The 12,963-nt window shown below is 38.7% G+C and overlaps 1 protein-coding gene across 1 annotated transcript in view; it reads right to left on the bottom strand.

The window, feature by feature from the left end:
• SNTG1 (syntrophin, gamma 1) overlaps positions 1 to 12,963 on the bottom strand; it is a 152,967-nt gene that overhangs the window by 91,503 nt on the left and 48,501 nt on the right. Inside the window, exons 7-8 of the mRNA XM_010839011.1 lie at positions 5,665 to 5,767; positions 770 to 852 (exon numbers count right to left, since the gene is read on the bottom strand). Coding sequence (XP_010837313.1) covers positions 770 to 852; positions 5,665 to 5,767 — 186 coding nt within the window. The remainder of the gene's footprint in view (positions 1 to 769; positions 853 to 5,664; positions 5,768 to 12,963) is intronic.

The following is a 12,963-nucleotide window of genomic DNA, read 5'->3' as shown; positions in this document are numbered from 1 at the left end:
AATACTTGGAATAGAAAAATAAAATTCTTCGTAAGTGAGGTCTGCTTCTCTTCACGTTTGTGAGCACAGGGGTAATGACCATCTTACATTTAACCGGAAGGATTCGTTTTGTCTTTAGAATGTGTGCATGTTTCAAAGGGTGAAATACAAGGAAGTTCAAAATATTTATAAAAGAAAAAGAACTGCTTACTCCAAAGTACAGGTGGTAAATAAAAATCAGCACTTTATTAAATGTGTATAAAACCAACATGCTGATTTTATCAATTATTAAATACAGATCTAGTTTAACATCCCTCACATTTTACACAATGTGTAGATTAGATTTTCATCTTTATCACTTTGCATTAATTCCCTGGTGGGTGTGAAGGTGGCTAAGAAATCCTAATATATCACAAATTATATAGCTACTTTTTGTGAAATAATTTCAAATGAAAAATAATTTCAAATGATAACAAATTATGTCAAATTACATACAAGATGCCATGTTATAAAATGATTTATGATGTTCTTTCAAAGTTAAGTCTCTACAGCTTACAAAGGGCTTAGTGCAGACCTGAGAGGAGAAAAATGACATTAAAAAAATAACAGACCTACTTATTTACCTCCTCCCTGGATTAGCATAATTCTGAAAAAATAAAGCAGCCAAGGATTTCAAGTCTGTCAGAGAAGCCAGGTCCCAGAGCAGTTTGAGCAAATTCTAACTCCGTGTACCCTGGGCTTTGTCTAGGTTCCCTCCTCATTAGTGGGGACCATGCCCTGGGCATCTTACTGTGTTGTTGGGATGGTAGTTGAGGTGCAGGCCGCTGTCACAGAGCGGGGAGGAGGTGCCGCTGCTCTGGTCGCTCGGTGCACCTGCGGGAAGAGTCAGAGCATTGCTGGTTAGAAGCCCACCTGCTCTGCATGGACATCTTCTGTCCCGTGAACTTCAGGTCACTTCAGGTATCATGCAAGCCAGGGAGTAAAATTATCTCTGTTTTATTTATGTCAAAGCCAGAGTTTTGGAAGTAAACAAAAATAAAAATGAAAACCTAAAGTGGATCCTAAAAGAGACCTGCAAATATTTATCTTTGATTTCAGAAGCATTAAGGTTTTATTAAGGGAAGCATTCAACCTTATAAAAATAGTATTTTACTTTATTACCCGAAGAGACCTATTCTTATGGACCATACTTAAAATGGTGCAAGATTTTGTTTGGCTACGAAGTCCTACTTAATTTTTTGTACTAATGTACTAGCAAATCTCATGTATGTTTACCATAATTTTCCATAATGCAAAGTTTGTAAGTACTTTGTCTTCACAATCACTCTTGCTGTGTACACTGTCACTGGGAGCACCTTCATTGACATGCAATCAATTTACAACCAAAATAGTTCATATTAGATCCTCATGAGAAAACTACAAATATCTATTTTTATTTTATTTTATTTTTATTTTTATTTTTTTTTATTTAACCCTGGAACCCCAGGCCGGCCCCCGCCCGAGGCCTCCGAGTCCTCCTTCAGCCCCAGCCACCGGCTCCGCACGCTCCGCCGCGGGCCCGCAGGCTGCCGGGCGGCAGTCTCCTTCCTGCTCACCTCCGGAGCGGCGACAACAAGTATCTATTTTTAAAGATGAGTAATATAAAATAAAGACTTGTGATTTTCTAAGATTTTAAAATTTAGTAATTACTTCAAAGATATATAATCTTGGTACCAAAATCCCACTAAAACATCACAGGAAAAATACATCTGGAAATCTTTAATGAACATAGATTAAAAAATAATAACAATACTTAACAAATTAAAACCTGTAATATATCTATAAAGATACAGCATGATCATGGTGTTTATCCTAGGGATGCAAGCTTTATTTGGCATTCAAAATCAACTTTTAAAAAGTTACCATATCAACAGAAAAAAGTTTTTAAATGTAGTATCTCAATGGATGAAAAACAAATTTGACACAATTCAACATTAACTTCTAAAACAAAGAAAGAAAAAGAAATATCTTCAGTAACCAGGATTAGAAGGGTGCCTATATTTTAACTGGGGCTCCCCTAGTGGCTCAGCTGGTAAAGAATCCACCTGCAATGTGGGAGACTTGGGTTCGACATCTGGGTTGGAAAGATCCCCTGAAGACAGGAATGGCTACTCACTCCAGTATTCTGGCCTGGAGAAGTCTATGGACTGTATAGTCCATGGGGTCACAAAGAGCTGGACATGACTGAGCGACTTTCACTTTCTATTCTAGCCCAATAAAAGGCATCTGTGTTATACAGAGCAAAGTAAGTCACAGAAAGAAAGACAAATATTGTCTATTAACGCATATATGTGAAATCTAGAAAAGTGGTACAGGTGAACCTATTTGTAGGACAGGAATGGAGACACAGATGTAGAGAAGAGACTTGTGGACACGGTGGGGAAAGGAAAGAGTGGGATGATGGGAGAAAGTAGCACCAACATACACACACTACCATGTGCAAAGTAGACAGCTAGTGGGAAGCGGCTGAACAACACGGGGAGCCCAGCCTGGTGCTCTGTGACGACCTATAGGGGTGGGATGGGGAGGGAGGGAGGCTTAAGAGGGAGGGGAATTATGTATAATTATGGCTGATCTGTATCTGTATTGTTGTATGGCAGAAACCAACACAACACTGTAAAGAAATTTTCCTCTGATTAAAAATAAATTAAGTAAATTAATAATAAAAAGGGCAACTATGAGCACCCACAGCTGATGGCACACTTAACAGTGAGAAGCTGGATGGTGTCCACCAGTATCTTGCAAGGGGGAAGGACATCTGCACTCAGGACTTCATTCAACACATTATTAGAGGACCACCCCATTACTATGTGCATAATCAAGAAAAAACAAGGAATTAAAGAAATATAGCTTGGAAAGAGACAAGCAAAACTCACTATTTGTAGATGACATAACTTCATATGTAGAAAAATTTTTACAAAGCACAAAAAATCTTATTAGAATTAGTAAGGAAATTAAGCTATGTTGTAAAATGTCAATATATAAAAATGCTTGTTTTTTGTATGTTAGCAACCGATAATTGGAAAATTAAATATTTAAAATATTATTTACACTAAAATACAAAAATATAAAAGACTTAAATTTAATGAAAGATATGATATACTTTCCCATTGGAAACACTAAAATATTGACAGAAAAAAAAATATAAAGAGATGGAAAGATATGTTTGTGGAATGAAAGATTTAAAGTTGTTAAGGTGTTAAGTATACTAATTGTTTATCAATTCAATCTAGTCACATTCAAAATCATAATAGCTTTTTATATGGAAATTGATATGCTATTTATAAAATGTACGCAGCAATGCAAGGATCTAGAATAGCTGAACACAAATTGAAATAGCTTGAAATATTGCAAAGTTGAAGAACCTACCCTGGATGACTTTTTAAAGTAGTATAAAGCTGCAATGATCAACTTCGGAGAAGGCAATGGCACCCCACTCCAGTACTCTTGCCTGGAAAATCCCATGGATGGAGGAGCCTGGTGGGCTACAGTCCATGGGGTCGCTAAGAGTCGGACACGACTGAGCTACTTCACTTTCACTTTTCATTTTCCTGCATTAGAGGAGGAAATGGCAACCCACTCCAGTGTTCTTGCCTGGAGAATCCCAGGGACAGGGGAGCCTGGTGGGCTGCCATCTTTGGGGTCGCACAGAGTCGGACACGACTGAAGCGACTTAGCAGCAGCAGCAGCAATGATCAACACTGTGGTTTTGTTGAAAGAATACAGTATGCATAAATTAATGGAAATAAGATGGTGATTCCTTCATTCTTGATTCCTACTTCAGAACCAAAATGTTATTACTATAAGAGAGATTATAAACTTAAACATAGAAATCAATGTTATAGGCACTCCCCTGGTGATCCAGTGGCTAAGACTCCATGCTCCCAATGTATAGGGCCCAGGTTGGATCCTGCATGGAGGAAACTAGGTCCCAGATGCCTCAACAAAGATCAAAGATCCTGTGTGCAGGAACAGCCAAATAAATAAATAAATCTATTTTCAAAAAATCAAGCTGAAAAGCTGCTTGCAAAAATGTAGGGAAAGATCCTTGCTACCAAGAGGTAGGCAAATATTTTTTAGAGAAGATACAGAAAACTAAAAGCATATACAACAAAAACAACAACAAAATGATAAATTAGATCTTATAAAAATAAAATCAAACTCTCACAAAGAGTTGTACAAACTGAGACACCTTGGGTAAAAAATACAGTCATGCACAAAATGAGTGAAATGTTTGTAACACACATAACTAACAAAAGGCTTATAAGCAGTCTTGTATTCTCCTGCAATGTGATAATATAAAGGCATACCAATAGAAATAGGGGGGAAAGACACATCACAAAATAAGAGATGCAAATAGCACACGACAAGGAGCAAATCATCATCAGTCTTCAGAGAAATGCAAATTGAAATTTCAATCTTATACCACCAGACACTCAAGAGAATAGCTGAAGAAATTGTGACCATCACATATTGCATTAATACAGAGCAACCAAAACTCTCACCCACACTGGAGTGGACACTGAGAGATCTGTAAATATATGCCCATCTTAGAAATAGATTTGGCAGTTTGTCAGCAAGTTAATTGCACATCTGTCTTGTCACTCAGCAATTCCACTCCTAGGTACTTACAGTACCAGTTATAGTAGTGACATAAAATACTAAGACTCTCCATCATTGTACAGGATTGTTTATAGCAGTTTTCTTTACAATAGCAAAACACCGGAAACTGTTTGCCTATAAGCAGGAAAATGTATTACCCAACTTTACTACAGTCACAAGTGGAACACTACGCAACAATGTAAAAAAAAGTTCTGAAAATATGTAACATGAGATGGTTCATTATGAAAGAAGCCAGATGTAAAAAAATAAAAACAGCTTGATTACATTACATAAAATTCTAGAAGAAGCAAAAATAATACTTGATGGCAAGAAATCAAGTCAGTGGTTTTTTGTGGGAATGTTATTTACAGGAAGATGCACAGCAGAACCATTTTATGAGCTATATGCATGTGGACTAAGCAAACATGCGTTTGTCAAAACTGATCCAATTGAGAACTGAGGATCTTTGCATTTCATTTCATGTAAACTTCATTAAAAATATACTCTTATTTGATTTTAGCAAAACCTGTAAGATGTATGCATTTCATTTCATAATGTTCAAATAGATATGGAAATTTTTAAGTAGCTCTTATGAAAATTATTGCATTTTCACATAGACCAGGGCTTCCTTCAATCTCCATATTTTCATCAGGACAGATTAAGTGTAAATGTTTATTTAGTAAATTCAGTAGTTGAATAAGAGTATATTGCTTTCTACTTAGAGAATATATATTCATCAAACATTATGAATGAAATTCAATAGAGATACAAAATGTATATATTTAATATGACACATTTTAAAATAAATAATGTTTCCCCAATTATAGTTGGAAAACAGCTAAATGTGAATACATTTTGAAACAAAACCAACAGCTGTTCCCTTTGGAGAAAGGTTAATTGAACGCTTTGTGACATCAAGACAAAATGTTTGTATTCAGGTAGAAATCCCAACTTTGAAAAGAAGCTACTAATTACTGTCAGGAAATAATGGTTCAGAAAGCAAGCATGACTTGAGCATTTTACCTATCCTTCACAAATGCTTACATGCACAGTCTTCGTTCAGTGACAGTTTGAGGAAAGCGGGTGCTCGTTTCAAGAATGAGACTGTCAGGGTGACCTCTTCTCCAGCATTCCGAAGAACTTGAACCTAATAGAAAACATAATAAAAATGATACCACTATCAGTGTGTCGGCAAACATTTCTGTGATTGCAGCAGCTTAAAGTACTGGGTGGTCTTTTCCAGCTCTCACATCTTGTGATGTGGCTGCAAACATTCAGTGGGAGGTGCACAGGATGAATGAGCTAAGCTGCAGGCACTCAGCCTTCACAGCCTCCCTCCCCCACCATTCTGTGTCCCTGTTCACACAGGATGTGATGGCCCTTCATTTACATTCATCAAGACTCTCTTGAGTTTATGGTCTATCTTAGGTCTACAGAAAGATCTATATTTATGAATTTACTGAATATTCATTGAACATCCATGATGCACTATTTGGAGATCTATGAGAAAATTACCCTGCAGATGTTGACCAGAGTGCTAATTCTAATTAAATTGTTCCAGTGCACTCACACACATTCGCAAAGAATAAATAGGTATTGCTTTTCCATTATATCATTGCATATTTTCTTCTCTTTCTCTGAAAATATAGAACAACTCTCCACACTTTCCAAATTATAGAATTACTATATCTATTTCTACCAGTTAAATTATAGTCATTTATCAAAATATTATAACAAGCCAAATGTTAGCAATATTAAAAGAAGTTCATAAAGCTGAGGATTATTTATAGCAAACATATCTAGAAAAGATATGTATATCTATAATTTTAAAAACTCACATAGACTAAGAAGAGAATTAAGAGTAAATAGTGAAGAAGCAGTTAATAACCACGGGGACATAATTTGTTATTAAACTTATAGAAAAATGATCATCATAAAATCATTAAAGAACTGACTATGAAAATGGTTTAGAATGACTTCTGGTCTCTATGTGCTATATGCATGTTAAGTCGCTTCAGTTGTGTCCAACTCTTTGAGACGCCATAGACTGTAGCCCACCAGGCTCCTCTGTCCATGGGATTTCCCTGGCAAGAATACTGGAGTAGGTTGCCATTTCCTCCTCCAGGAGATCTCCCAACCCAGAGATCCAGACTGCATCTCCTGCATTGCAGGGGGATTGTTTACCGCTCAGCCAACTGGGGAAGCCCCCCAAATCAAATGAAATTATAGAAATAAAAAGCAAAATAGCATAAACAACTTTGCTGGATTGGCCCTAACCCTGACCTGAGGACAGAACAATAACATTAAGCCAGTCTGAGCATTAAATAAGATACACACACAGACACACAGACACACACACACACACACACACACAAATAATACATAGCATCATGTTAAAAGTAGGAAATTTTTAAAATGAAGAAAATTATATAATCATTTTAATAGATACAAAGAAGACTTTGATTACATTCATTCGATTCATTTGATAAAAGCTCATAGAAAATTGAATGTACAAAGAAGTATCCTTCATATTATAAAGAGATACACAGAAAGTGTATAAGAAACATCACAGCTAATGGTGAATTACTGAGACATTTCTCTTTGAGATCAGAAATGAGACAAAAATGGCCACCAATTTCATTTCTCCTTAATCTTTCTTCAGGTTTTACTGTAATAAGGCAAGAAGAGAGCTAATAAAAATCATTAAAATTGAATAGAAGAAATGAAACACATTATTCAGAGGTAACATGATTTTTGAATATAGAAAATCCTTAAGAGCCTATAGACATCACTGCATGGTGAGTTATTAAGTGAGTTTAGTGTGGAATATCACAGATACAAAGTAATGTATAGTGATCAACTGGCTTTGATTTAATATCAACAAATAAATACAAGATTAGCTGAACTGGAGGAAGATGGTGTATCATGGACACCTCCGGACATAAAACTGTGAGGATATCAGTTCTCTTCTACTTTCCCATGAATTCACGATAATCCCATGCAAAGTTCCCATTCTTCTTCTTCTTTTTTTTTTTTTTAGTTTTTAGCTTAGTAAGAATTTATGAACTTGGCTTGTTTCACAGTGGCATGTGATAATTATATAATTATTATACAAGTGCACTGGAGTGTGTGAGGCAGTGGAAAGCAGCCACTAAATGCACACATTCTACAGCAAGTGTGCAATACATAATATCCAGTGTTAAATAAAAAACAACACTGTGAGAATCTCAAGTATAATTAAGAGAACAAAGTAGAATACGTTAAATATAGTTGACCCAGAAATAGCTAATGGGCAAGAGCTTTTCTTTTGAAGCTTTATATTGGTAAACTTGAGTCTTGAAATTTTGTTCAAATGCCATCGAGATAAATAAAAACTTTTCAAAAATTATAAAACCTTACCCTAGCAAAGGAACTTTGAGTTTGTTTTCAATAAAAGGTCAGTTATGGGTGTCTTTCTGGATAACCACAACTTCGAGTTCTCAACACATACTCATTTCTTAATTAATGCAGAAACACATGCTTGATTCAGCAGCACATATGCTAAAAAAATTAATGCAGAAATAGTCATCTTTTCAGAGAACAGGACTGAGATAATTGGCCTGATACTGTCATGTAGAAAATACAGGTTCCACATCATGAGTAAGGAAGAATGTCATCTTCTTGCACAATCGGAAATCAGCGCCAATAAATCCAATCATCGTTTTCATATTCATTTACATTTCTTGATGCAAATCAAATGTCCATTTTAATCAGATGACATATTGGCACAGTTTTTCTCTCATACTGCCTTGGGTGAGTACATGAGCAAAACACAGAAGTTGGTAAAAGATGACAATCAGTAAAAATGGAAAAAGGCAAGGGAACTACTCCTATATGTATAGGCTGACTCTGTTAAACCAGGACAAGATAACTGTTCGGACTGTGACCTAAATGTCCATAAACTCCATCCGTCTGTTAGACAGGAAACTGCGTAGAATCCTGTTGTGTTCTCTGTCCTTCTGCCTTCCCGCGGGGGCCATTCTAAATTCACAGGAGATTCTGAGGAAATATTTAGCCGCCCACCACCGCTGTGGTGTATGAAGCCAAAAATGCTCATAGCTGGAGGTTATTTTACCATTTTGTTTTCTGAAGACTTTATTTTTGTAGGGCAGTCTCAGGTTCTTAGCCAACTGGAGGGGAAAGTGCAGAGATTTCACTTGGGCCCCCTGCCCTCTAGAAGTACAGCCTCCCCGTGGTCAACACACTCGAGCTGAGTGGGACATTTGATACAAGTTATGAACCTGCAGTGACATGTCAACACCACTCAGAGTGCACAGCTGATGGGAGGGTTTAGTCTTGGGGGTGAGCCTGCTGTGGGTTCCACATACCACACACACACAGACCAACCACACAGAGAGAGACACACACAGACCACACACACCACACACACACACAGGACTTCCCTTTGACTTTGGCCTCACCCCGCTGATATGTCGTTAACTGCAGTAAATGATTTCCTTAGAGTCCTGACCTCTGGAGGAAAAGGAAATTGAGAATGACTTTGAGGAACGGTCTTAAACAAACTTCTTTTCAGACAAAACAGCTAAGCTGGCACTAGATATGATACCAAGCTTTACTATCCATGTTGAGATGGTGACGACCTGTGGACACTGAGTGAACAGTGTTTCCTTGTACAACCATTTTATTTATACTAACTGTAGGGGGAAATAATGTACTTATTATATGGGGCTCTCTTGAGTGGGACTAGGTCCTCGGCTTCCCACTTTCACATGTAAATTTGAGGGGAATCTGTGGAGCAGTGGCGGGGCACACGCCCCTCTCTGTGAGGACAGGTGTGCGTGTCCACACCTACAGGTGACGGGTGGGGTCAGAGTGCTGCCAGCGTTCAGGGTGGAGACAGGGCCTTCTCAGGAAAGAGACATCTGGTCAAGGACGGAGCCTATAGTTCCCACGAACCCTGGTGCCGGTGCGTGTGTGTGTAAGTCCTGTCCGACTCTGTACGACTCTGGCGGGACTGTAGCCCACCAGATTGGACAGTAAGTCGTGTGTGACAGCCGGAACTGTCCCTCTGGAAAATGAGGTGCAGAACTGCATACAGAAAATCCTGTCACCCCTGGAAGTAGTGGGTGGATTAACATGAGAAGGCAAGTATCACATGGAATGTGGAAAATAAGAAAGAAGTCTGAAGTAACTTAGAAATACCATCTCTTACCATAAAGTGACACTGAACAGTGATGGAAAAGCTGAAGACAGATGGAGGAAGGGATGGGGGATTGGATTACTGTGGACATCACAGCTGGAGAAAGGTGCTGTGACATTCCTGAGGGTGAATCTCACACATTCATTCATCTCATCACCTTTCCTGCATTTTAATTTGTGGGAAACATTCCACATACACAAAAAGTACAACAGGATCCCTTATATAGACATTTCAAGTCTGAATGTTACATTCTCATAAAATTAAAAAAAAAATCACAGCAAAAATGCTTATATAGTTGTATGTTTTAAAGAGAACTACTAAATTTTTAGTACTTCTGAATTCCTAAAGTTTCACCCTAAAATAGTGTGCGAGTATGTAGTAAGTTTTCAATTTGGGTAAATATTACAAATAAGAATGGAGGTTGACTAAATAACAATGTCAGCTCTAATAACCAGGATATAGTAATAACTATTGATGAATTTCAATATGGAAAAAATCATTTACTTTAGTGAGGTGAGAATGTAGAACACCTGATCCACTTTTACTGTAATATTTGAAGCTATAACTAAAAATTCCATCACTTTAAAAGACCTCATTAAAATAAGATTCTATGTAATAAAAGTGGGTGAAATGCCACATTCTAGATGAGTTGAACTTAACAAGCAGAATACATTGGTAGCTAGTTCATACACTATAGTAACACTATTTCAGCATTTGTTTTAATTGCAGTATTTTTTCAAAGACACAAGTAATATTTTACTGTGCTTTCTAACGTTGTATGTCAACCGACTAGTTCATGTTCTATTAGGCAGTTTAACAAAAATTTTAAATTGGTAAAAAGTTTATTTTTAAGAAGTCATCTGGAACAGATGGGTTCAAAACTAAGCTTTATCTAATTTTTGAAGGAAGGGAGAGACTTTCCCTCATTTTTGTACAACTCTGTATGAGATTGTCTCAGGAGTGAATTGTCAGGATCTGAGAAGCAGCACGGACTTGGTGACTCCCACGTTGGAAGAGCAGCTGAAGCCCGGAGCTGCAAGTGTTTGTTTACACACATCATCACAACACGTTTGCACAGCAGCACAGGACTCGGAAGTAAACACTGTGGAGTTGCTGGTGCACTTTCTTCCCATAGTCTTTCATCTCACTCTATCACATGCATCATTTCTTATGTCACTTTGAACTTTAGGTACACCCCCGCCCCCGCTCCCCAGAGCACGCGGAGAGCAGGATTAATGCTCTGGTACAGTCAGCAGCGCTGTGGGGCCACTGCTGGCTCTGCCAGCACCTTCCTGGAAACAGACATTCAAGAGGGAGAAATACAGCTGTCCTGCCATGAGAAAACAGTGATTTTTCTGGGCGTCTGGTCATTTCAAATACTTGAAAATAGATGTGAGTTTCAAATATAATGTGTTAAATGAGTGGGGAGAAAATAATCCTTATATGCTGCTAAATACATGAAAGAAAATAGAGTTTATTACTTCATGATTACTTCAGATTTCAGTCTTCAGAGGAATCTATCACACACAAAATGGTGGGGACATGGTGATTATAGCCCTGAAGATGGTTATGAACTTGTGCAAAACACAGGCACTTTATTTTGAAGCTGTGTATGTCTGTCCCTGTCTGACGTATCTGAAATTACTGAGAATGTGTAAGGGTGGCCCTTAGTAAGAGTATCAACTTACTGCCTTTTTATTTTGTCATCTGGAATCTCCCTCAAGTCTCCTGTTCTACTTTGAACTCTACTTCTTTTCAACAGAGTAAGTCCCAGAGGACAGTCCTGCCATCTGGTACCTGACAAAGTGACCAGTGATGGGATGACAAAACAGAAACCAAGACAGACTCTTCGGGAACCTCTCTGTCAGTCACTCAGCTTCAGGCTCAGACCTCACACTCACCCCTCCCTCTCCAACAGGCACCATCATCTCAACCCAAGGACAGTTCACAAAAGGGTGAACTGATCAAGACGATACATGAAACACAGCCGGTGCCCAGACATTAGCCTGTCTTGTCTTAAAGCCGCCTTGTCTCAGAGGCCATGGGGAATCCTATGTGTCTCATGTGACCCTGAAGCCAAGGTTGAACAACAGGAACTTTAAGGTCTATCTCTTTAAATAAATTCAGGTCAATGAATGCCAATTTCAGAAATCTATAAGCTGGTCACTTGAGATATAAAATTGAAATGGCTTATGTTCGGTTAGAAATTTTAGAAGAATGAGGGTTCAATAAGGGCACATAAGCTTGCAGAGAGTACTTTCCAATGAAACAGTATCAGAGAAAACCACTGACTGTAATTCTCACCAGCACGTCCCTTAAAATGCAGATGGTGAGGAACACTGGGCTCCCTGCCCCTGCCCCTCCTGGCTGACGTCCCCTCATACTCCCTCCACCGGCTTAGCTCTATTTGGAGTCCTGAGCAGGAGAAGGGTTCACCTTGTGAGTAATGAGAGGAGAACGGCTGCTATTACTCCTGCATCTAGTCTGGCTCCGTTTCCATAGCAACCTGGGCAACCGTGTCCCCAGACAGAGCACCTGCCCAGCACAGCTCCCGGAGAGGAAGGAGATTGATGAGGTGAGGACAGTCAGACCACTGGACCCACAGGGCCATCGCCCACCAGCGTGGCTGGCAATTCCCGTCTGGGTTTCACAAACAGGAGACTCAATCAGCAAGTCTGTGCCGCGTGGCACATAGGGCTGGAACTCCAGTCCAGCCCTGTTTCTATTCACTGCTGGGAGGAACCCTGTTTTGTTTTTTTTTTTTTCATCACTGAGCAGAAACCACAGAATGGACAGAGCAGCAGCAGTGCCTGGCCAAGGACCCCAGTAAGAACCATCTCATATTCTCCTTGACGTTGCTTGAGCAAAGAAACTCTGAAGGAATTCTTAACGTTTCCCAGACTAACTATCCAGCTCTTTCTGAAGTAACTGGGAGATGTGTATGACCATCCCAGTTGTTGAGGAAACATGTCAGGGGGATGCTGAGATCTACCTCCTGACATCCAGAGTACTAAGTGGAGAGCCTTTCATCTTTCATGTGTCGCCTCACAAGGTTCACCATAGGGAAAGAGAAAAATGTTTGAATTTCATCTGATCTGGTCAGATGTATTTGCTACCCAATAAACATAAAGTTCACATTATTT

The sequence above is a fragment of the Bison bison genome, unplaced genomic scaffold, assembly GCF_000754665.1.
Source record: "Bison bison bison isolate TAMUID 2011002044 unplaced genomic scaffold, Bison_UMD1.0 scf7180017864108, whole genome shotgun sequence".
In the NCBI taxonomy this organism is placed as follows: Eukaryota; Metazoa; Chordata; class Mammalia; order Artiodactyla; family Bovidae; genus Bison; species Bison bison.
The sequence above is the reverse complement of the archived record's forward strand: the minus strand, read 5'-3'. Positions and strand labels throughout refer to the sequence as shown.